Source organism: Oryx dammah, unplaced genomic scaffold (assembly GCF_014754425.2).
Source record: "Oryx dammah isolate SB20612 unplaced genomic scaffold, SCBI_Odam_1.1 HiC_scaffold_24, whole genome shotgun sequence".
NCBI classification, from domain to species: domain Eukaryota; kingdom Metazoa; phylum Chordata; class Mammalia; order Artiodactyla; family Bovidae; genus Oryx; species Oryx dammah.
In genome coordinates, this window is record NW_024070208.1 from 74,023,623 (window position 1) to 74,047,959 (window position 24,337).

Here is a 24,337-nt window from a genome sequence, read left to right on the forward strand (position 1 = left end):
GCAGTGTATGAGTTTAATGAATATCTGGAAGGCAGGTGCACGAGGGTTAAAGTTCTAATCCACATTCCCATGGAAGAGGCAACGAGGAAGCCAGAGCACCCCTCAGAAGCCTGCTGTGATGGACTGGACATCTGTGTTCCCCCAAAATTCTCATGTAGAAATCTTAACCTCTAATGTAGTGGTTTTGGAAGGTAGGAGATGATTAGGTTAGGAGGGTGGGGCCTTCATGAATGGAATTAGTACCCTTATACAAGGCCCCCACAGAGCTCCCTCAGCCCTTCTTCCACATGAAAACACAGCGATAAGTCTATGGTCCAGTAAGAAGAATCTCACTCAGAAGACTGAGTCTGCTGGTGCCTTGACCCGGGACTTCCTGTCTCTCTCCTGAATTGTGAGGAATAAATTTCTATTGTTTGTATGCTACCTGGTCTATGGTATCTGTTACAGCAACCTGAAGAGGTGGGCATCTGGAGAAGACCAGCACTAGGATTAGGGTGACCAGGGGAGGTATGGGTTGGTGAGTGGCCCAGAGTCTATGGTGGGTGGTGGCAGAACCCCAGGCTCCCTTCTGAAGTCCCCACCCCCAAGAAAAGAACAGATTGTTCCTTGGAGAAACCAGTCTGGAAAGAGTCTAAGTGGGTTCGCCAGTCTCAGCAGAAAGCAGGGGCAAGGTACAGAATAGGCTGCAGGTGGAAGGGCAGGTGGAAGGCTGCAGGCTGAACGTGGGACCTTCACCCTTGCTCATCTGCCTCCAGCATCCAGAATTACCTCCTCCCTTGTCCCCTCCCTACCACCTGGGCAGGAGACTGCAAGATCCTTCTCTGGAGAAAGGGAAGGGCCCCAAGGACATAAATTCCAGACACTGGAGATGCCTACGCAGGGCTCAGGACAAAAACATGAACTGAGGCTCCTCCAAAAGGATGGACTGAGAGAGAGGCCGAGCTTATTGCTGTTGGAAACTGAACAGGAGGAGCGTTAGTAAATGCAAAGAACAGGAGCTCCACTAGACCTGAGTTTCAGGAGGCAAGAGGATCCCATCTTTTGGGAGATGTCCTGAAGTCGGTGCAACACGTAAACACACAAGGAAAGTGTGGAGGTTCAGAAATGGTCCTTGTGTGAGGGCAGCTCAGCAGAGGACAGCCTCTCTAAGGAGAACATAAATCTCCTTCCTACAGATATGCTGGCTAATTAGTTCCTTCCTTGGTCTGTCCGCTCATCCCTCTGTCCGTCCGTCAGTCAATCAACCAGACATTGTGCTAAGTGCAAGGAAAAAGAGCAGTGACCGACAGAACCTAGGACCCTACTCCTATGGAGTTTCTAAATAGCTGGACTAAAAATGGTATGTCCTTTCAGATATCAATTATTTTGTAAAAGAATATCTGTTTAAAGTTATGAAATAAAGGACTGCTTCATGAAGGATATCAGGGAAGCATAGAAAGGTATTAGGGGAAAAAATAATACACTTGTCACTCAAAGTCAACCATTCTTAACTATTTCCTGCATCTTCTTTTTTCGACACACATTTATGAATATATATGATGCAATCATACATGAAAAAACAATATTACATTGCTGTGATACATTTACAAGCATGGTCCATACCTTGCCGGAATCTTGTATCATCTTGACGTTTTCAGCACCGAATTTGTCTGAATAAAGTTTGAGAAGTCTCTGAGAAATTTCTGACAGAGGTGTGAGTTTGGGTTCCTTGTAAATGTACTCCTTTCCATCTTCATCTTCAAAGAACCCCTGTGACAAAAGGCACAATTAGAGCTGCCCCCGGACACAAGCCGAAGGCTGACCACAAGGAATGAGTCTTTTGTTACAAGGGTTAACAATAACAAAAAAGGGAATGATTCTAAAAACAAAATCGGGCTTTCCAAATAGGAAGGAAAAGGATAATAACGTGAGGTCTGGGTGCGAAGATAAAGGAAAAACACAAAACTGCAAACTCATCCAAGAATGTGGTCATTAAGTGTTGAGTGAATGAGAAATTGGGGATTCAAGACTGTGTTCTCTCGGTGAAGTCGAATGATGGCACTCAAGCCTGTTTCACATTCCCAAGGAACAGAAGAACTCACTAAGACATGTCTTAGCAGCCAATGGGCTGGCCTCAGACACGCACACACACCCCTTCTCCTGACCTCTCCCATCTACACAGGATTTTACAGTATCAACAGAAGCATTCTGGCCTGGAGAGTATGTTTGGCAAAAGTTATGTAAAGTTGGTGTAAATTCCATTTTGCCTCACTGATGAGAAAAATAGGAAAGGATTGTCACATAATATCAGAAAATATTTTTATAATCACCAGTCATCACCTGTTTTAGCATCAGTCAGGTGTGAATACAACAAGGCTTAGAAAATTGCTTGGGAAGTGAAAAAGGTTGAAAACTAAAAAGCCCAAATTGGAGTTAATATTGGAAATAAATTTTTAAAAAACATTTCTCATCTAAAATAAAAGAGAGAAAATGGTGCAAAAAACACGGTATATAAAAGAAAAAAACGCAGGCTAACATGAGACAAAAAACACCCACATCAAACTTAGGAGTTTAGATGCAGTGATTCACTGTATTACTTGCTTTTTAAGCATTTACTGTAATTACCTCCACATCTGTTTCACTGTCTGTAAACTGGTATTGCTATAAAGTTATAAAAGACAATAAATAACAGGATAAATTGAAGGTTATATAAAGCTCATTGAAAACCACACACCCTAAATACATGTATTATAATTTATACTATTTAATCATGTTAGAGACTTGGAGGTTAAACTTTCAGTTAAATATAAATGAACCTCTTTATAAAAGGTTTCTGAAATATTACAATGGTAAATCTACTTGCAAAAATATTATAAAAGATAAGAGACGCACAGGGACAAAGGAAACCAGAGAGTCTTAATTTTGGTTTAAAACATGCAGTATAGACGTGTAAGGGAACAGGTGATTTATTTCTGTGAATGGAATAAAATGTTAATCTGGTTTTTTCTGGAGTGTGTAATGACTGGACAGATACACATACAGACTTGAAAAGGAAACTTGCAAACCACACTGAGGTACCAAAGATACCGCTAAGAATGTCTTATGGGAGGAGAACTTACCGCTGCCTTAAGAAAGTAATAAAGAAAAGACAGGAAGAAAGAAAAAAAAAAGCAGAAAGTTTACTACTGAGGAAGATAAGAACAATAGTAAACATGACAAATTCATCAAATTAGAATTTCTAGAAAATGGAAAATTTACAAAATACCACTTTATAGGGTCTAAACAAGAACAAAAAAGGACTGGGGAGGCGCTATAGGACAGGGAGGAGGCTCACCTGCCCGAAGAAGGCCACTCGGAAGTACGTGCCCAGGAGCCGGCGGCCGGAGTGCATGACCTCAGTCACCTTGCTGTAGGCTCGGTGCAGCGTGTCGTACAGGTGGGCCAGCCTCTGCAAGGAAGAACACAGCTTGTTTTTTCCCATTTGCAGCTAGCAGAACTGATGTGAAACTAACAATGAAATGAGATCACGCAGGTGAAAACTCCTTGGACTTGAGTTAAAGAAAAAAAAAAAAAATCAAGAATGTGTTTTGACTAGACAACTGGCAGTGATCATTTCCAAGCGTTAGGTTTCCAACCCGAAGGGCCATCTGGCATACTGAGAACCCATCGGGTTCCCAGTGCAGTGAGTCAGTTCAGTCCTCTGATGCTGCTTGTACTTTTTGCTTTTCCTACTCCATTCCTTAGGACGTGCTAAAGAGAAACTGGACGGCATCCCCAGCCCAGAAAGGCCCAAAGGGTCACTCTTTTCCCCCATCAGTGGAGCAAGGAAGAGTTCTAAGAGAAGAGGCACCTGGGGATTTTAAAAGTCAGGGTTCTGACAACTTTATGCAAGTGGAGTGCCAGAATCCCCAACCCCTGTCCTTTGAGATTGGAGGTCTGGGTAGAGGTGTGACATCTCGTGGCTCCGAGGGTGGTGGCCTCCAGGGTCACGTACAGGAGCAGAGACCTCGTGCTCAAGTGGCTTGCTTGCGTTCTCTGCGTGTAACAATGTCTGGGGATGTGTGTCACTCCCCCGTCCTCTGAAAAAGTTAACCAACAGACTACTCGGATACCTCGAAGTCCCTCCGCTTCTCGTAGATGGGGATGATGAGCTTATAGATGTCGGCGATCAGCTCGTAGCGCTCGGCCTTCCAGAGCCCGTCTGCGCACTGTTCCAGGAGCTCTGTGAGCACGTCCTGATCAAAGAGAAGGAGAGAGTGTTACAGGAGAGAGTGTTACAGGGAAACCGACCCTGCGCTCCTTGCAGAACGCGTACATGGTGAAGATGATTTCAAAATACGTAAGATATTTTTAAAAATTATTTTACTTTGTCATTTTCCTATGTCATATTCAACTTTTTTGGCTGCACGTGAGCATGTGGGATCTTACTTCCCAGACCAGGGATTGAACCCTTGCCCCCTGCAGTGGAAGCGCAGAGTCTTAACGACTGGACCACCAGGGAAACCCCTCAAAATATGTAATATTTTTAGATACTAACTTCTACATTCTTTTTTGCAATGAGCTATTTTCCAGTCATGTTTACAGACAGAAATTAAGGTCTCATTGTGTGACTGTGGTAGTAGTTAACTGCATGGGGAAAAAAATGGAAATTGATAGCTTCACACAGGCTCTCAATTTTTGTTCTTAGTTTTCATTTTCTAAATATGATTTAGATTTTTTTTTTCTTTTCTGAGGAACAATGACAATGCTGAGACATAGAGAGTCACTCAGCGTGACTTCAAACCAATGTAAACATCTTAGAGGAATTTAGTGATGGAGTGTGGGAGGCACTGTGCCTGCCTCGCCAACATCCTTTTCCTTTCAAAATTCTTACCTACTGAAGTTTGGGCAGTCACCCTGCCTCCATTAAAGTCCTTGAACTTAGGACTTCATTGATTTCTTTTATCAGTGTTTGGTAGTTTTTAGCGTACAAATCAGAGAAGGCAATGGCAACCCACTCCAGTGTTCTTGCCTGGAGAATCTCAGGGACGGGGGAGCCTATTGGGCTGCCGTCTATGGGGTCGCGCAGGGTCAGACATGACTGAAGTGACTTAGCAGCAGCAGCAGCATACAAATCTACAGATTTATACCTAATTTTTCCAGGTTTTTACTGTTATTATAAACAGTACTGTTTTTCAGTTTTGATTTTTTTTTGTAGTAAAAGCCTTTGTTGAGTAAGATTTAAAGTCATCCGGCATATATTTGTAGGAATTATACAAAGTGATTGTTAACAGCATGGTGCAACTATGGTATAAGTATCTAAGTGTGAAGAAGGTTGGTTGAGTTTTGTATACTGATCTTCTATCCTATGATCTTGCTAAACTCAGTTTTAGTAACTTTTCTTGTAAATTCTTTTGGATTACTTGTGTCACAAAAGACAATTACATCTTCTGTCAACACAGGCAATTTTATTTCTTTTCTTACTGCACTGACTAGAATTTGTAGCACAGTGTTGAACAGGAGTGGTAAAAGTAGATATTCTTGTCTTGTTCACAGTTTTAGGTGGAAAGTATTCAGTCTTTCACCATAAAGTATGATGTTAGCTGTAGGTTTTTTGTAGATAATCTTTTTCTTGAAGAAGTTTCTTTCTATTCCTAGGTTTTCCCCAACCCCCTGCAAACTCATGAGTAGATACTGAATTTTTCCAAATGCTTTTTTTGCATCTATTGAGATGGTCATATGATTTTCCTTATTTGTTCTGTTAATATGGTGAATTATATTGATTGGCTTTCCAGGGCTGAACCAACGGTGCATTGTCAGGGTAAATCCTACTTAGTCACGTCTTCTTATTTATATATTGCTAGATTAAATTTGTTAATATATTTTTAAGTCTTTTATAGTTGCCTTTAAACATGTTTGTATCCCCTATTATTCTGTACATGAATGGCAGAACCTGTGTGTTTCATTACCAACCTAATGTTTCATTATAGTCCTAATGGCTATGATTCATAGGTCCAAAGAAAATAAACATTTAAAAAGCAGTTTTGAATCAATTCACCAGAAAATACTATCTAACTGACTTAAATAAACCATCTTTAAAACAAGACATTTAACTCCTATGTCATATTTACAACATATAAATCATAAAACTCATCTGTGTGACTGAACTCTGTACCTAAGCTTATAAAGAGGTATACCAGTTGTCTCATACTTTTATTGTAGGTCTCATTAAGTGCAAACAAACACTGAAGTCAGATATATGGAGTAATTATCCTAACAGCTACAGACAAAGAAAAACATCAGTAAAGGTCCTAACACCATATCTGTTCATCCTGTATCTGTATTATGAAGATGCTAAGCCTCTCTCAGTTTTCTCTTAGTTTTGTCTCAGATCTTTTCCAGTGGAAAATCTATCCAGGTTAAACACGGCAAACTTTACGATTCTTTTCATGCTTCTCTGATTATAAAAAGCTACATAAAAGAAAAGCATAAAAATATAATCTATATAATATCAGTGTCCATATACTTACTTTACCAATTTATAAAACTGGGAAATGTAATAAAGGTCTAATGTAATTTGGGAGTTGTAAGGATCAAATAAAATTTTACTCATCAAAACACTCTGAAAACCAAATGTTGTAAGCAAATAACAGACCAGTTAAACAAACTTATTTCAATCATCACTTCTACTTTGTATTCGTTTTTGAAATGAATCTTATTTTTACTGAGCAATGTAATATCCCAGAGTGCCACATACATATTTGGTAGGCAAGAATTTCTTGGATGAATGAATCAGTCTGCATTTTTACAATATTACTAACAGCTGTCTTTCACTGTAAGGAAATGAGTTGAGTTCCTGTATCAAAGCCTTGCAATTTTTACATATCTTACATCACACAGACATCACCACTGGGGATTTACTGAGCATCTTTATTCTCCTTGGTGCTGTGGGACTATGGCAGAGGTGAATGAATTCTGAGAAGACCCAATTTCCCATCAGGAAATTTTGTACAACCAAGGTATTCTTCTGATAACGAAATAGACAAAGGCATGAGAAGTTACCCATCTTAAAGCTATTCTCAGGTTTAACTTACAGACTATTCATTTGGCCCCTTCTTTTCCCACTACTGGGCTTTGTTCAAACTATATACAGTCCACACTGTAGATGTAAATACATAGTGATGACACCTGACTTACTGTGGATGGGATCAGAGACCTAATGATTCTTAATTCCATACTATAGCAGTTACAGCAGCACAGTGAGACTCTAGAGTAACTGTTTTAATGTAATCTCATAGAAAACTGAAAATTCTTCTCAAAGAGTTATAAATGTTATAACCAGGCACAGTCACTACCACATCACTAACTTGATTCTTCATTCATTCACCTACACATTTTACCAGGAGTCTATTATGTGCAAGGCATTGTGCTTGACACTGGGTTTATAAGACAAGTCTATATAAATAAAATTTAGTTTCTGTAATTTATAAAAATGGCTCTATAGATTTTTACCAAATGTGGAAGGCAGGTTGGGATAGTTTAGCAGGTGATGTGGTATACATGAAACTGGCTTTGAGGAGGAGGCCCCCAAACACACACATGGGTTATCCTTCAGAGCAGCTAGAACTGATGGACTAGAGACTCATGACCACCAAATGGAAGAGATGTAACGTACATGTTCAGATATTGAGGACAGAGAAAAAAAAACCCACAGTGATTTCAGAGATGTGCCAAACTGCAAGTCAGAAGGGGGGCACTCTGAACTGAGAGCAGTAAGCACTTGCTGACTTTACAGCAGTCTGTGTGTCTCCGGGTAAGTCCTGGGGTGGCCAGCAATCAAACGAAGAGAGCGCTTCCTGCTCTCATGGAGCTCAGAGTCTCTACGCAGACCAATAAAGAGACTGTAAAAGATGGTGGTGAGTGTGCTGATAAGGCTAAGCCCAGGGAACCAGGGATGCAGAGAGGAGCAGCAACCATCCAGTGACAGGGGAAGGGAGGGGCATGGAAGGTTGCAGAAAGGGACAACTGACTGAGTATTAACAATGACAGGAGTTAGCGGGGTAAAGGGGAAAGGTGGGAATAGCAAGGAAGCGAGGAGAGACATTTCAGGGAGAGGGACCAACATAGGTAGAGATATGAGAGTGATGGCAGCGTGATGTGTGAGAAATTCTTAAGTAGTTTGAGGGGCTGGAGAATAAAATCTGAATCAGACAGGGCCAAGAGATGAGGCTGAAGAGGCGGAAAGATTAAAAACACTGATTAAATAGCCACACTCAGGGTTTTAGTGTCTAACTCTTTGCGACTCCATGAACCACAACCGCTCAGGCTCCTGTCCATGGGATTCTCCAGGCAAGAATACTGGAGTGGGTAGCCTTTCCCTTCTCCAGGAGATCTTCCCAACCTAAGGATCGAAGCAGGTCTCCCACATTGCAGGCAGATTCTTTACCAGGGAAGCACCTTTCCATGTTAAAAATAAATTAATAATTGAATAGAGATAATTTTTATGAGACATAAAAATGCACACAAACATATATTAACTGCCACAACTAGGAAGTATTCTATAAGGAAGATGTTCCTTGATTTTAAATGATGTTATGTCTATCCTCCTAAGGTATCTGTGTATAGCAGCCTTTCGGGTATATTTTAAATGGTTTGAGATTTAGTCACTTAATAAATATATATCAAATAGAGCATAAATATATATCAAATAGAGCTTATAAGTGATCTCCTGGGCCAAGTGCTCCTAATTGTGAGACTAAGATGTAAATACTACTTTTACTCATTTGTCAAACTAGAAACACATGGGAAGTTTAATAACAATGACATCTGAATTCAATCAGTGTATCAGTATGATGAGCAATTCATTTCATTATGGAAAAATCTGCCATTCAACCAGAAGAATGCCCCAGAATGGCTGGAAAACAGGAATGTTTGATAAAGTGAATAGAGCCTATAAATACTTATGAAATAAGTATCACAATTTGATGGTGCATATCAACTTATATATGTTCCTGGACATTATTTTATCTTTGCTTCTGATCAGGAGGCATTTAGGATTTATATTTTATCAGTCTAAATATCACTTATTGTAAAAATGATAATGTATACCATAAAAAGTAGTTATAGATTTTACCTAATAAACTAAAAATGGCTTTTATTTTTAAAAAGGTAAGTCCTTCTCTCATAAGGGTAAAGTATGGATTACTAAGCATCAAAGTTCAATTTGGTAGACTTTATTTTTCTGGGCTCCAAAATCACTGCAGATGGTGACTGCAGCCATGAAATTAAAAGACGCTTACTTCTTGGGAGGAAAAGTTATGACCAACCTAGACAGCATATTAAAAAAGCAGAGACATTACTTTGTCAACAAAGGTCCGTCTAGTTAAGGCTATGATTTTTCCAGTGGTCATGTATGGATGTGAGAGTTGGACTATAAAGAAAGCCGAGTGCTGAAGAATTGATGCTTTTGAACTGTGGTATTGGAGAAGACTCTTGAGAATCCCTTGGACTACAAGGAGATCCAACCAGTCCATCCTAAAGGAGATCAGTCCTGGGTGCTCATTGGAAGGAGTGATGCTGAAGCTGAAACTCCAATACTTTGGCCACCTGATGCAAAGAGCTGACTCATTGGAAAAGACCCTGATGCTGGGAAAGATTGAGGGCAGGAGGAGAAGGGGATGACAGAGGATAAGATGGTTGGATGGCATCACTGACTCAATGGACATGTGTTTGGGTGAACTCCAGGAGTTGGTGATGGCGTGCTGTGGTTCATGGGGTCGCAAAGAGTCGGACACGACTGAGAGACTAAACTGAACTGAATGTCAACTCTACAACTAGATGTTTATAGTTGGTACATTAGGCTCTTTGAAATAACCAGCAATCACAGATAATTAAGTTTGAGAGACCATATGTCAATACAAAATTACAAAGAGTAATAACAACTAAGCCTTCATAGTAACTAAACATTGGGGTATATATGAACAATTTTCTCAACAGAAATTCCACGTGTTAATTTACTTTGAATTCTCAGGAATCCCTTGAAAACCAGAACTAATACTGATGATAGTGGTCAAACAGCAGTGACCTTGAAAAACAGTCATAAAGAAAGCCTAACAGTTTTCCCTCTTGTTTAAAATCTAAACGCCAAGTTTTTTCCTCCCTAAATTGTCAATACGCTCAAAGAACTGTAAGTAATTAATGGTCAGGGGGAAGGATAAAAACCTTAATGAATTTTATGCATCTGGAAAGTACACATTTTATGATATTAGACTAGTCTTAAAAAGGTCTCAGTATACTAAGCTCATGAGCCATTCAGGAAGCTGTTTAAAGGGAATCAGTCAGTTGTTTTTAGGTGTGGGCAACTGAGGGCAGCGAGGACCTGTCTGTGGAGATGACTCTCTAATGCTGAGCATGGGTGCGTGTGTGTGGGTGTGTGTGCATGTATGCTTGAAAATGCCTTATGAGCCTATGTATGTGCAGGATATTTAAAAATTTTTTTCAGTTAAATAATATTTGCTGCATCTTACAGTTGACTGATTTAAGTTAACCTTTCCTATGAAGCTTGTTATTGTTGCTGAGTCGCTCAGTTGTGTCCGACTCTTTGCGACCTCATGGACTGTAGCATGCCAGGCTTCCCTGTCCTTCACTATCTCCCAGAGTTTGTTCAGACTCATGTACATTGAGTTGGTGATGCCATTCCAATCATCTTATCCTTTGTCCGTGCCTTCTTCTCCTGGCTTCAATCTTCCCCAGCATCAGGGTCTTTTCCAGTGAGTCAGCTCTTTGCATCAGGTGGCCAAAGGATTGGAGCTTCAGCATCAGCCCTTCGCTAGCTGTCTTGATTATCTACCATTTGGGAATAACTGTCAGCACGTGACCTGACTTGGGCAGTGGCCTACATCATGGCATCATTCATATTTCCACTGTATTATCATTTTCTCAAGATATAGCCGAAAATCCCTTGTATCAGAATAAGCACCTGGGATGCTTGTTAAAATACAGATTCCCAGGCACTACACTCACCCAGCTGGATCTGGGGATGGGGATCTGGATTTGTAACAGGAATCCAAGTAAGTTTTAAGCACGTTAAAGCTTGAGGACTATCACACCAGGTGAAACTTCCTGAGGCAGGCACCCCTCTTATATGCCCCTGGGTCAGCACATGGCACACAGCTAGTTTATGGAACAAATCGACACACGTAGGTGCTAGACGTTTCCAGGCCACAGAGAGCTGAGACGACTTTCGGTTCAGATTGTTTTTTAGGTGTTCTCCTCAAAGGCCACGAAGCATCAGAAGGTGTGCCGTGTGCTGGGGGCAGGGACTGCATCACGTCCACCTCTGTCTCTGGCACAAGGATGCTTAGGAAATCTTTGCAACGTGCAACAGGGTGGTATGTCCTGGTATGAGCCGAGGGAGAGCAGTCAGATAAGTTCCACGGGCCACATTCCCTACAGCTACTGGCTTGCAGAATCCTTGTGAAAATGAAGATATGCTATATAGCCTTGATGGTTCTAAGAGCAGTCTTGGTCATGGAAAAGTAGATGCTTAGACAACCCTTACAGGGTTACAGATAAGTCACTGAGCTTGGATGAGATGGAAACAGAGGAACCATAGAAGGTGCTGTGTTGATAACTCTCTCTTGGGATGTTCTGTAGCTGTAAACGTTTTATGCTTGTTGTTTCTGAATAGAGACCGTTTGGCTAATACAAGGCAGTAACCTGCCTGGTTGACCTCATGTGCTTACTCTGTGAACACTGACCCTTATTGGTCTGGGGAACAAAACTTGAGTGTGCCAAACTGTCAATCTTCATTATTCACTGTGGTCATGTTCTATAAGGTCACTGCCAACACTGAATGTGTGCACACTGAACCCCCACTCCTAGGGGATATATAGGGTTCAGTTCAGTTCAGTCGCTCAGTCGTCTCTGACTCTTTGCGACCCCATGAATCGCAGCACGCCAGGCCTCCCTGTCCATCACCAACTCCTGGAGTTCACTGAAACTCATGTCCATCGAGTCCGTGATGCCATCCAGTCATCTCATCCTCTGTCGTCCCCTTCTCCTCCTGCCCCCAATCCCTCCCAGCATCAGAGTCTTTTCCAGTGAGTCAACTCTTCGCATGAGGTGGCCAAAGTATTGGAGTTTCAGCCTCAGCATCAGTTCTTCCAATGAACCCCCAGGACTGATTTCCTTTAGAATGGACCAGTTGGATCTCCTTGCAGTCCAAGGGACTCTCAAGAGTCTTCTCCAGCACCACAATTCAAAAGCATCAATTCTTTGGCGCTCAGGTTTCTTTCTTTCTTTTTTTTTTTACTTTTAAAATATTTTTATTAACTGAGACAGATCTAAAACCGCAGCTTCTGGAAGAACCATTTGTTCTTGCCAGTCTTGTATCTCTCCTCAAACTTGACCTTTGCCTCTCGTCGGGCCTTGCGTTTGAGAGCAGGGTCTCTGAAGACATCCTTGTTGACAACAGTTTTGTCCAAGGGGATATCCACAGAGTACCTTGTGGGCATGAGGTGATTATAATTATAAACTTTCACAAAAGACTTGATCTTTGACCTCTTGGCGATTTTCTTCTTGCCCATGGCAGCTGTCACTTTGCGGGGATAGCGATCAATTCCAGCCACCAGAGCATGGCTGTAGGGTTGGTCTGAGGTGCCATCATCAATGTTCTTCACGATGACCGCTTTGCGTCCGGAGTAGCGACCGGCCAGGACCAGTACCACCTTCCCGGGTTTCATGAACTTGCCCATTTCGGTAGCTACCACTCGGGACTACAGCAGAAAGTGGCGCTACAGCAGTCCAACTTTCACATCCATACTTGACCAATGGAAAAACCATAGCCTTGACTAGATGGACCTTTGTTGGCAAAGTAATGTTTCTGCTTTTTAATATGCTCTCTAGGTTGCTCATAACTTTCCTTCCAAGGAGTAAGCGTCTTTTAATTTCATGGCTGCAATCACCATCTGCAGTGATTTTGGAGCCCAAAATAATAAAGTCAGCCACTGTTTCCCCATCTATTTCCCATGAAGTGATGGGACCAGATGCCATGATCTTCGTTTTCTGAATGTTGAGCTTTAAGCCAACTTTTTCACTCTCCTCTTTCACTTTCCTCAAGAGGCTTTTTAGTTCCTCTTCACTTTCTGCCATAAGGGTGGTGTCATCTGCATATCTGAGGTTATTGATATTTCTCCCGGCAATCCTGATTTCAGCTTGTGCTTCTTTCAGCCCAGCGTTTCTCATATAGGTTAGGCTTGGGTTATAAAATTTTGACAACTGATTAGTACATAAGCTTGTTTTATGCGTTTCTGTTTAAAGACAGCTAACTTAGCACCTACTGCTGCTGTATGATTAACGTTGGACCCATGACCAAAAGTGCTGTCACTGCTGTCTGAACGGAGCTTATCCAACAAGTCAGGCATGTCCTGAGCTCAGGAACACCAGACAGCATTTTAGTACCACACTCTGAGGCTGGGCAAAGACCCCTGTTTACAGCAGGAGCCGAACAAGGAGGCAGAGTGTTACTTGCTTGGCCTTATCTGGGAACATGTGGGCTCTAAACTTGTTGAGGCTCTGTGCAGGTCCCCAAATGACTGCAAAACCGCTTCAGCGCATGTTGATTTGGGGGTTACAGAGCAATTTGGGCAGGAGGAGTGGGGGGTGGCTGTCCCTCCCTCCCTCCCTGCCCCCGGGCCAGGACTGAGCCCGGGCAGGAGACCCCTCTGTGTGGTTCTCTTGCCCCGCCCTTAGCACACGGGTGGACGGTGGCAGGCCAGCTGCTGCCCACCTCCAGGCTTCTGCAGTATTCCTCGCTGGTTCCCCCAAACCCTGACCAAACTTCTCAAAACAGTCTCTTTGTTAGAGCTGCTTCCATTGCTGTGTGTGCGGTTTCTTTCTGGGACTCTGACTGTATGGGATAAAGAGGGAGGGTCTCGAGATGACATGGGGTTGTATGCAATTCAGACACCCCAGGAGACAGAATGCTTCCATCTGCATAGGCTCTGGTTTGTAAGACAAAATGTAAACAGGAATGGGCTGTTTCTCTTTAATCAAAAGCAGCCAGGAGGGAGTCTGCTCTTTGGGTCAGAGTCAGGCAGGACAGACTGCTACCAGTGAAAGCTCATCTGAGGCCTCCTGCGAGGAGAATCGCACATTTTTAGGTCATGTCTCTAAAATCACATAGGAGAGCATCTTAGGCATTTATATGTATCTAATAATGCAGATTACAAGGGCAACGATTCTTATTAAGCTATTGTTCCACACCCATTCCCACCAGCTTTCCCCAAAACTTCTCTGGCAGAGATATTCGACTTTTCCTTTTTCTTGAAACCTCTTGAGGGCCAGGGCAAAAATGGTCACATGGCATTTCTGTCGTTGTGACTTTTGGTACACACTATTTTTTCACTGCTGGCTGTTTTCCATCTTAACGTGCAGGGCTTGCTTGGGACTTTACAACCCCCTGGGTCGCATCCTAATCATGACAGGTCGTCATGGACTATGGACCTTGTTAAAGATTTACCAACTTTATGCTTTGAGGACAGGGTGGAAAATCTATATTCTGAAAAAGAGCTGATAAAGTTTTCCCCATCACATGTTTAGTTATTACTCAGAGTGGGTGCCATTCACAAATTTCCCCCATCAATCTGCCCTTGGTTTCACGGTGCTCACTCCCTAGGCGACTGCCTAGGCTTTGCTCCTGAGTCTCTTTCCAGCCTATGACTTAATCTGATGAGCCATCCTGAACTTCGTTTTATCACCCCTGAGGACAGGTTATTCGGAACTGTTTAACTTTCAAATCTTTAGTTGTTCTTGGCATTGCTGTTTTCCTTATCGTGAATTCTAAACAAAAGTGCTGTGCTCCAGAGAATTGACTGGGAGACAGGGGACAAGGATGGTTCTTCCAAGGAGCCAATGCCTTCAGGCTTCTTTTCAGGGAAAAACCCAGTCAAGCTCTCCTTGAGAGTGAAGAGTTCAATGCCAAGAGCACCGTGGGCCTTGTTGCTGAGGGTCAGGTTCACACGTCAGAGTGAAAAATTAAAAACTATCATTGATCCAGGGACGTCAAGGTGGAGAGACAGTTGAATGGTTAATACCATGTAATAACCAACTGGCTTCCCCCCGCCCCTTCAGAATACTTAAGAGAACTTTACATATTTTGGCTAAAATTAATTTTTAAATGTAAAATCACTCAATATATTATCTTCCTTTCTCATGGTTACTTTTTAATTTAGGGAGTCATTTGAAACCACAGAATTTTTGACGGTGGTTCTTAAGCCTTTGAGGCTTAAGATCCTTTTACATATTATAAAAATCATTGAGAATTCTTTAAAAATAGGTGAGTACTTTTATGTACATGGGTGTTATCTCTCAATATTTACAATATTAGGAGTGAGCACTGAAGAAATGTAAAAATATTTATGGATTAATCTAAGCTCATAATAATAAACCGATTACATGTTAACAAAAATAATGTTTTTAATGGGAAAATTTAAAAAAAAAAATTAAGAAGAGTGGCATTGTTCTACATTTTTGCCACTCTAATGTCTGGCTTCATAGGAGAAGCCCGGATTCTGGCTTCTGCTTCTGCATTCAGTCTCTTCAATATATTATTCTGGATGATGCAGACAAAGAAAATCCAGCCTCAAAGAGACAGGTGGAAAAGGAAGGACCTCAAAGACTTCCTGAAAGGTTACTGGGGACCCCAGGGGCCTCGGGGCCTCACTTTGAGAACTGATTCATGGATGGTCGGTGTCATGGAAGATGTTTGCTCATGGGCCCTGCTTACTGGCATGAACACGATCAAAAGTCCTGATATTAAGTAGGACCTCCACTCATTAAAAACAACTGCAACAGAGGCAGAAGATGTTTCCTGCTTTCTCCGTTCTTTCTTTTCACATGAAGAAACAGACCACTTTATTTTTCCTTAAAAGAAGGGCATGATTAAAAAGCTTTCTCCCGAATGTTTCATTTTGCTTTAAAGTTGAGGGGAGGCAGGCACACATGAAAAGCTCTTCTGGCAGACACGCATGGAAGAAGAAAATCAGGGAACGTAGCAGAAAACTGGCTTTTTTTCAGATACCTAGCTTTATTTCAAAATTGTCTACTCACGGAGAAGTGGCTGCCTGCTTTGGCAAGAAACTTGCAGAAATTGCTACAGTGATCTAAAGTCAAATGTTTTGGTCTCTCTGGAGGGTGGGATAGGGTGGTCTTATCTACTCATGATGCATAGGCCCTGGGGGCAGCACTCAAATGGAAGCAGGGATCCAAGGATGTGGACAGGGGCTGCTCTGCTCCCAAGCCCAAGTAGGCCTCTCACAGCTTTGCATGTCTGGGAACACTGATTGAAAAGTTAGATTAAAACAGATAAACAAATAAATCCCATAAAACAGAGAAATTAATTGCTGAAAAGAATGAGAAACCTTATGATTCAAAACAGTGGACCTTTTACCACGAGAGTTTAAGCTCTCAGTCTTACATCACTACTAACCGGCTTGTCAAACTCTCTGGGCTTCCCTTGTGGCTTAATGGTAAATGATCTGTGTACCATTTCGGGACTCGTGGGTTCAATCCCTGGGTCAGGAAGATCCCTTGGAGAAGGAAATAGCAAGCTCTTCTAGTATTCTTGCCTGGGAAATCCCATGGACAGAAGAGCCTGGAAGGCTCCAGACCATGGGGTTGCAAAAGAGCTGGGCACGACTGAGTGACTCAACAACAACAACAAACTCTCTCCAGAGGACACAGGAGTTCCAAGAAAGGGGACTGGCGGCAGGAGCTTGTGTCAGTGTTCTGGAGAATTATCGTAGTTAGAGCAAAGTGTGTACACAGCGGCTGCAGAGAGAAAACCCTGGGCTGGGGGCAGGGGTGGGGAATGGCAGCACCCGAGACCCTCAGTGACCTGAGCCCCCGTGGGCTGTGGCCCTCACCTCGTTGAAGTGGACGTCCTGCATGCCGACGTCTTCCATCATGGAGGCCTCCTCATCGGTGTTTGGGGTGATGACCCTGAAGGCTGTGCATCCTTGTCTAAACATGCCTAGGATTGAGAGAGCAGGGGACAGCTGGAGTTATCAGCCTGAAGGTGGATGAGCCGTGAGGGCACTTTCTGCCCTGTTTTGTCTCTGGGCTAAATGAAAACCAATCTAGAAATCTTGTGGCTCACGCCAGCATTGCCACAGGGAACCTCGGGGCCACCAGGCACTCGCCTTCATCCGCTTCCTCGTATTTGACCCTCACCACCCTCCATTTGTTTCTTTTTCTCATCCATTTAAAAAATTGATTTATTTATTTGGCTGTGCTGGGTCTTAGTTGCGGCACGTGGATCCTGGAGTAGGTTGCCATTTCCTTCTCCAGGGGATCTTCCTGACCCAGGGATGGAAGCCGGGGGCCTCTGCCTTGGGATCACAGAGTCTTAGCCACTGGACCACCAGGGAAGTTCTTTCTCATCCCTTTTCATTTTTCACCCACCTTTATTAAAGTGTATGTAATCCTTAAATAAATTGAAATAGGCACTGAATCAAATTAAGAGCAAAATATAGTAACAACAATAGTTTGATAAGATGACCCATGCTCAGATACCAAGAAAACTGAAGGAACCAAAGCCAGTCAGAGAAACAGGCTCAGAAACAACTCTGTTTCACGCCAGCTATCATGTCACCCCCTTCGCTGCGGGGTGACCCAGAACTTGGAGAGAACTCGCCTTGCTGCTGCAAGAAGTGGTCCGCCAAGCGGTAACCAGGTGGCCGCAGTGGCTTGACATTTCTCCTTACACAGTGCAGGGTTCAGCCAGACCTGGTGCAGCTGTGCTCCAGTACACACAGGAACACAGCCGGCTTTTCTGAAAGCCCCGTATTGTCGATTGGGAAGTGGAGATGAGCAACAGGTGTTTGACCAGGGGAGCTGTGAGGGAACTTGCAGCCTGCTGGCATGGGAAGCAGCGCTTACACACAAGGGGGTGGTGCACACTCCCACCTACCCCTTCCACGAGGAGGCGAGGTCCCAGCCTGCACGCTGCCTCCCCGCACGGCAGAGCCAACCAGGCTGTAATCCAGAAAATGCTGTCTCATGACCTCCTGCTACAGCTGCCGTGTGATGGATAAACAGTTCCAGGGAACTACCTTCAGGGAAAATAAAATCTCTCCATCTGGAGACTGGCCAGCCAGGAACTCCCGGAGGCAAAGCTCATTAACTAATTTTTGCAAGATGGAGTTATTAGCAAGAGGTTATATGACAACACGCCACCTACTTTTGTTTTGCGTTTTTGCGGTGCCTACCGAGTCAAGTAAATGTCACATCAGCGAATTAAAAAAAACAATGAGTAAGTATAGAACGAAATGGCAACCCACTCCAGTATTCTTCTCTGGGAAATCCCACGGACAGAGGAGCCTGGCAGGCTCCATGGAGTTGCAAAGAGTCGAACATGACTAAGTGACTAAACAACAATATAGTGTGCGGGCACGCACACACACACACACAGATCCTCCACCTCAAATCCTTCTGAATGGCTCTTGCTTCTCTTTGCTGCTTTGTATAAGTTTACAATTGTTTCACAAAACACAGAATCATTTCTTACCTTTCCGTGTGAGATATTCTGCCACCAGGGCTGTGACATGGACGTAGCACATTGCTGCCTATAGTAAAAGACACATGTTTCAGAATCACCAGTTATAACGCACAAAGCCCACCATCAGAAACCTAATGACTGTATGTACTTATGTTAGATCTCAAGGCATCAGCTAGTGTTCATGGCTGACATCTTACCTATAGAAAAAAGTGGGACAATTCATACAAATTGAAATTATGAAACTCTGAATTCAGATGGATGGCAACAAGCTTGGTAAGGCCCATTTCTATCTAGAATTATTAAATTTTTATTAAAGATAAAAGATTTTTTAAAAGCATTTTTTCTTACTATATCTAAAATTTTGGCAGTATTTCTCTTAAAGGGAAAAGAGGATCCCTTGAAGAAAAGGCATGTGCATTTCTATATTCAGAGAGAACTGCTCAAACTTCAGAGGCTAATGTATTTTTCTGTCAACCTAAAAAACAATGAAGTTATAAATTTTTTCCCAAAATAGAATTCTAAATGAAAATAATGTAATGTTCAATGGATAACATTATAAACACCTTTAAAATGTAAGTAAAAACAATGAATTCTTTTAACCAAGTTGCCATGGTTTATAAAACATCAAACATAACTGTTAGAAATGAACCTACTATAAGGTTCTAATGCCTAAGCCCTAGTTCTCGTCAGAATGGTAGAAAAATTACTACTACTAACAAGTGCGTAATTCATTTTTATTATGGCTAATGGATATTTTAGATTAAACTGATCAAACAGAATGGACTCTGAATAATCAAAAAGTAAGAATTGCTACATGCACTCTCAGATGTAGGACACAATTTCACTAATTTAAGCAATTAGCATGTTTAAAAGTAAAAGCATATTTCTTTGGTTGTTCTGCTGATCACACCTAAATGCCATGGGCGTGAACCATGAGCAGAGTTTTCGTGGGAACATGAAGAGAACCTGCCTTACAGCCCATCGTTGTTCTTAACTGCCTCCACTTTACAGAAGATGTCACTGAGACACGGTGGGGTTAAGAACAGGCTCAGTGTTGCCGAATTAGTCAGTGCTGGATCTGGGAGCCAGTCTCCTAGAAGCCCACACACCCCACCTGCGCACCTGCTATGCTGATGCTTACTGAACCATGGGCTCTGCAGCCGGGGCAGCTCTGACCCCTGCTGCATTCACAGACAAAACCACTACCTCAAAGAGGAAAAGGCCATGCCCTGGCTGAACTTCTGTATCAGGAAAATCTCATTTTATCATAAAATAGTTGCATTTTAGATCAGGAGAGGAGTTCTGGTGCAGAAGCTGAACACACCTGCACTAACAGGCACCTGTGTGAGCATGGGTGTCTTCTAAGAGCTCGCAAACAATGAGCCTGTGACAGAGAAAGCCCCTTATGACATTTTAAACTGTAAAAATGCTAAATGACTATGAAGGAGCTCTGAGCCCAACACTGAAGTATCACGTGCTTTTAATTGGCTTCTTGGAATTACTGGGAAGTTTCTCTCATAATCAGCTTCTTTTAGTGAGTGGGGCATAACTCGTTTTCTCAAAAAGCCTGGATGGACAGGCGCATGGGGCTACCTCAGACAGGTCACCGTTCTTGACATGGATCCGGGCCATGCTGTCCAGCCATGTCTTCCGGAGCTCGGGGGTGCTGGCATAGGACTTGGCCAGGCTGTACTGGAGGTCCACCAGCATCTCCGGGTCAGCCTCGTGCTCCTTCATCTGGGCCGTGGCCATCAGAACCGTGCGGATCCTTTTGGTCAAGTCCTTCACGTCCGAGGAGAAGGTGGTGTGCTGGAACAAGGGTGGAGGGAAGACACAGGCTTTCAGCTGTGATCTGTCTGTCTGCATGCGTTTCCCAGATGATAAGGCCGGGTCTCGGGGGGCGGGTAAAAAGTAAATCAGCATCGGGCCACCCACCTTGATGAGCCTGTCACTGTTGGCGCAGTTGTTGATGATAGACAAGGACTGCTGGAACCTGGTTCCCCCGATGCCAACAACATCTGCTATCAGCTGGCTGACTGAAATAACAATCTGAGGGACACAAAAACGTGAGCTAATCAATTCACCTTCACGTGATGCCCCTGGCTCGGCCCAACTTTGGTTACGATGTGCATGGGGATGGGGCAACGGGAAGCCTGTGAACAGGGGTCGCTCCAGCGTGGGAAACAGTGTCTGAGTATTCCCCTCCCCCTTCCAAGAATTATTCCAGAAGGTGACTCTGCTCTCCTTGCGTCTTTTGTTTCTATAGCAAAATGCTGACCAGGCAAGTGTAGAGGAATGAGAAGCAGATGACCTCATGTCACTTGGATAATTATGGATCACCTTCTCTAAGAGACATGGAGACCTTATTATTACTTCTTTGGTTTTGGCTTGGATTTATATGGGCTCAGGATTCAAAAGTGAATGACCCTCTGCATTTATTATTAAAACATGTACACATTAACCATGGCATGGGGGAATCTGTCCTTTGGGGGTCTATATTAGCACTGCCTTGACCTAGTTACTCAACTAAACTGTGACCTGCCTCCCCTTTCCTGCACCGCAGTCAGTACTAAGTCCTGTCACTATGTACTGTTAACGCAGTCTCCTCTCCTTTCTAACCTCTCCATGACCCAGGACTCCATCCTCTCTGGCCTAGACTTGACATGATTTCCCCAAGGTCCCCCGAGCTCAGGCCTTGACTTCCCGATCCTTTCTCGGTCTGGAGTCCAGGTAATCCCCCTGAATATGCAATGATGCCTCCACATTCTCAACCCTACTGTCTGGACCTCCTCCAGCTCCCTGGGTGGCCCCTTTCTCATTCCAGGGCCTGGAACATGCTCACCCCCAACCCCCTGTTCATCTTTCACACCCCCTGGGAAGCCGCTGGACCACTCCTCAGTGCACTGAAATTCTCCTGTTACGGCCCTGGGCACGTGGCACAGAAGCCTCGCGGTCTGCCTGTCCTCTGCGGATGATGACACCCTGTCCGGGCCAGGAGAGGGTCCTGCTTTGTTCCTGGCACCCAGGAATCCTAGCATGTAGTTTGCAAATGATAAATACTTGTTTTCAAAAAGGAATAAGTACAGAGACAGAGAAGGCCCTCCTGTATGTGTTTGTAGAAAAAGAGGGTCTACAGAAATACCTGAGACCCCTAGTATCAGGCAGTTTACAGGACGGGGAATTTGGCGCATTTTAACTCTGGAGAAATGGAGGTGTGTCGGCAGATGGACGACAGAAAAGGACTACTTTGGGCTCTCTGTGTCTTACCTGAGATGTTTACTGCGAGGAATCTGCTCATAGGTTCTGTACGTCCTAACTCAGTGTAATTTCAGTCAGTCCAGAACTGACTCAACACTCAAATGTCAATTTACCAACAGAAACACATCCTGGGCCCAAATTGTACAACGTGGAGGATGAAATTAACCAAACCAGTAAATGTGACACTTGAGTTTTCCGTCTTGCTGCCAGACTGTTCAGAACTTACACCGAGGTAACTTGGCAAACACTGACATGCACGGTTTTCCTGCAGAAGCAGAATTCCGCAGGGCGCACATGTCCTGGAAAGCTAAAGCACACGCACCTGCAGGTGGGTCCGGACAAAGGACTTTTTGCCGGTGTAGTCAAAGTTGTTCCTCATCAGGAAGTAGAGCAGCTGGGAGGCCTCGGTCCTGATGGAGCTCAGCTTGGAGTTGCAGCACTTCAGGGTCTCGTAGCACAGGGCCGCACACATGTCCGCTCTCCCCTCGTAGAACGTCGAGGGGAACTGGACGGACATGAGGAAGCAAATGGGCCCAGAGGGGCTAGTTAGCGCCCCCTTCGGCCCCAGGGGGACAGAGGAGAACAGGTGACAATCGAGGACGACCTCCCCTGATGAGACCACATACCTTATAGATCAGTGACCTTAAGGCGGTGAAGACGTGTTTTAAAGCCGTTTCAGACTGATGTTTTTGAAGAAAACACAGGTAGACGTCAAAAACTTTCTTCATGAGGGGATTATGTCCATGGTCAGCCAGGAGCTGGTTCTTAAAACACAGGAGAAGAGCCTGGTCAGTGAGACATGCCAGACATTGCTGCTGCTGCTGCTGCTAAGTCACGTCAGTCATGTCTGACTCTCTGCGACCCCATAGACGGCAGCCCACCAGGCTCCTCTGTCCCTGGGATTCTCCAGGCAAGAACACTGGAGTGGGTTGCCATTTCCTTCTCCAATGCATGAAAGTGAAAAGGGAAAGTGAAGTCGCTCAGTCGTGTCTGACTCTTAGCAACCCCATGGACTGCAGCCCACCAGGCTCCCGTCCATGGGATTTCCCAGGCAAGAGTACTGGAGTGGGGTGCCATTGCCTTCTCCGCCAGACATCGCTAACAGGTTTCATATAACCGCCAGCCACAAAAGTTACATTTTCCAGGTACTAGGACAACTTATAATTTAAACAAACTTGCCAGAAACCTTCTAGGAGAGCACAAAAGTCTCCTGTAGTACAAATAAGCTTATCAATAAATTTATGCTTTTATTACTAAGGGAGGGACTAATTTTAAAAGTTCGCAGCAAACGGTGATATGGTTTAAAGGACCACAGTATCTCAGTATTGACTGGGCTTCATTTATTGACTTATTTTTATTGTGCTCAGCAACTGATACAGAGGTAAGGTTTGTGACACCTCAGTTCCAGCGGAGGAGAGTCATTACAGGTATCGGCTAATGAACGGGCTGGAAAAATACTGAAGTGAGGTCTATGAAACAGATCCCCTATCAGTGAGGGCTGGGTTTTCTCGCCCACCGCAGGCTCTCAGGCACTCTGTGAAACCATGCATCACCCACCAGGCAGTCTGGTGAGGGCAAAAATTCACGGGCTTTGGTCAGGCACTATTTCTCACGTGTACTTTCCAGGTGGCACTAATGGTAAAGAACCTGCCTGCCAAAGCAGGAGACTTAAGAGATGTGGGTTCGATCCCTGGGTTGGGAAGATACCCTGGAGAAAGGCATGGTAACCCACTCCAGTAGTCTTGTCTAGAGAATCACATGGAGAGAGGAGCCTGGCAAGCTATGGTCCACGGGGTCACAAAGAGCTGGACACGACTGAAGTGACTTAGCACACACTCCTGTGTATGGATTTGCAGGTAAACCAAGCCTGGTCCTTCTCATCCCTGAAACAGTGACCCTAAAACTGAGCTACTGTGAAGACTTGAGGTCAAGTATAGGAAGTATCTGGGCTTCCCTGGTGGCTCAGACTGTAAAGAGTCCACCTGCAATGCAGAAGGCCTGGGTTCAATCCCTGGGTTGGGAAGATCCCCTGGAGGAGGGCATGGCAACCCACTCCACTATTCTTGCCTGGAGAATCAGCATGGACAAAGAAGCCTGGCAGGGTACAGTCCGTGGGGTTGCAAAGACTCGGGCATTACTGAGCAGCTAAGCACACATAGGGAGTATTTGATCCACTCTCTGATTTGTTCGGTAAGTGGCAAGAGGGCCACCACTAATTTTGTCTCTTTCTTTTTCATGATTTCTTCCCACCAGCAGCAAATCCACACTGATTCAACACCACGGAAGCCTGGCTGGCTAGAACTCCCAAAGATTGTTGAACACGTACAGTAGATAGACGTGTTGCCCAGCTAGAGGCCAGCATGCAGCCACGACACATGTGTGACACTGGAGACCTGCCTCTTCAAATACAGACAGGCCTGTCAAGACAAAGGTGTGCTTTTGGGAGAATGTGTACATTTTGCAAAAGTAGCCAAAAATGATTGTCATTAAAAAAAAAAAAAGCCCAGAGGCCAGTACCTGAAACCAATCTTACAATTCAGTGAAATATGTCTGGCCAGTTCT

The 24,337-nt window shown here is 43.8% G+C and overlaps 2 protein-coding genes across 23 annotated transcripts in view; both read right to left on the reverse strand.

Annotated features, from left to right (window-relative positions):
* Positions 1 to 24,337, reverse strand: part of DOCK9 (dedicator of cytokinesis 9) — a 282,181-nt gene that overhangs the window by 13,788 nt on the left and 244,056 nt on the right. For 14 of the 22 annotated variants that reach the window (XM_040267373.1, XM_040267374.1, XM_040267390.1 and 11 more), the window contains 11 exons: positions 22,402 to 22,539; positions 22,098 to 22,280; positions 20,453 to 20,566; positions 20,111 to 20,326; positions 18,527 to 18,584; positions 16,884 to 16,990; positions 4,092 to 4,214; positions 3,314 to 3,427; positions 3,099 to 3,104; positions 2,605 to 2,640; positions 1,603 to 1,749 (listed from right to left, as the gene is read on the reverse strand). In XM_040267373.1, coding sequence (XP_040123307.1) covers positions 1,603 to 1,749; positions 2,605 to 2,640; positions 3,099 to 3,104; positions 3,314 to 3,427; positions 4,092 to 4,214; positions 16,884 to 16,990; positions 18,527 to 18,584; positions 20,111 to 20,326; positions 20,453 to 20,566; positions 22,098 to 22,280; positions 22,402 to 22,539 — 1,242 coding nt within the window. The remainder of the gene's footprint in view (positions 1 to 1,602; positions 1,750 to 2,604; positions 2,641 to 3,098; positions 3,105 to 3,313; positions 3,428 to 4,091; positions 4,215 to 16,883; positions 16,991 to 18,526; positions 18,585 to 20,110; positions 20,327 to 20,452; positions 20,567 to 22,097; positions 22,281 to 22,401; positions 22,540 to 24,337) is intronic. The other 8 variants (XM_040267395.1, XM_040267381.1, XM_040267389.1 and 5 more) reach the window with 1 other exon arrangement.
* LOC120883332 (60S ribosomal protein L27-like) lies at positions 12,270 to 12,746 on the reverse strand. The gene has a single exon (XM_040267397.1). The coding sequence runs from the start codon at positions 12,711 to 12,713 to the stop codon at positions 12,303 to 12,305; it is 411 nt and encodes a 136-aa protein (XP_040123331.1). The 5' UTR covers positions 12,714 to 12,746; the 3' UTR covers positions 12,270 to 12,302.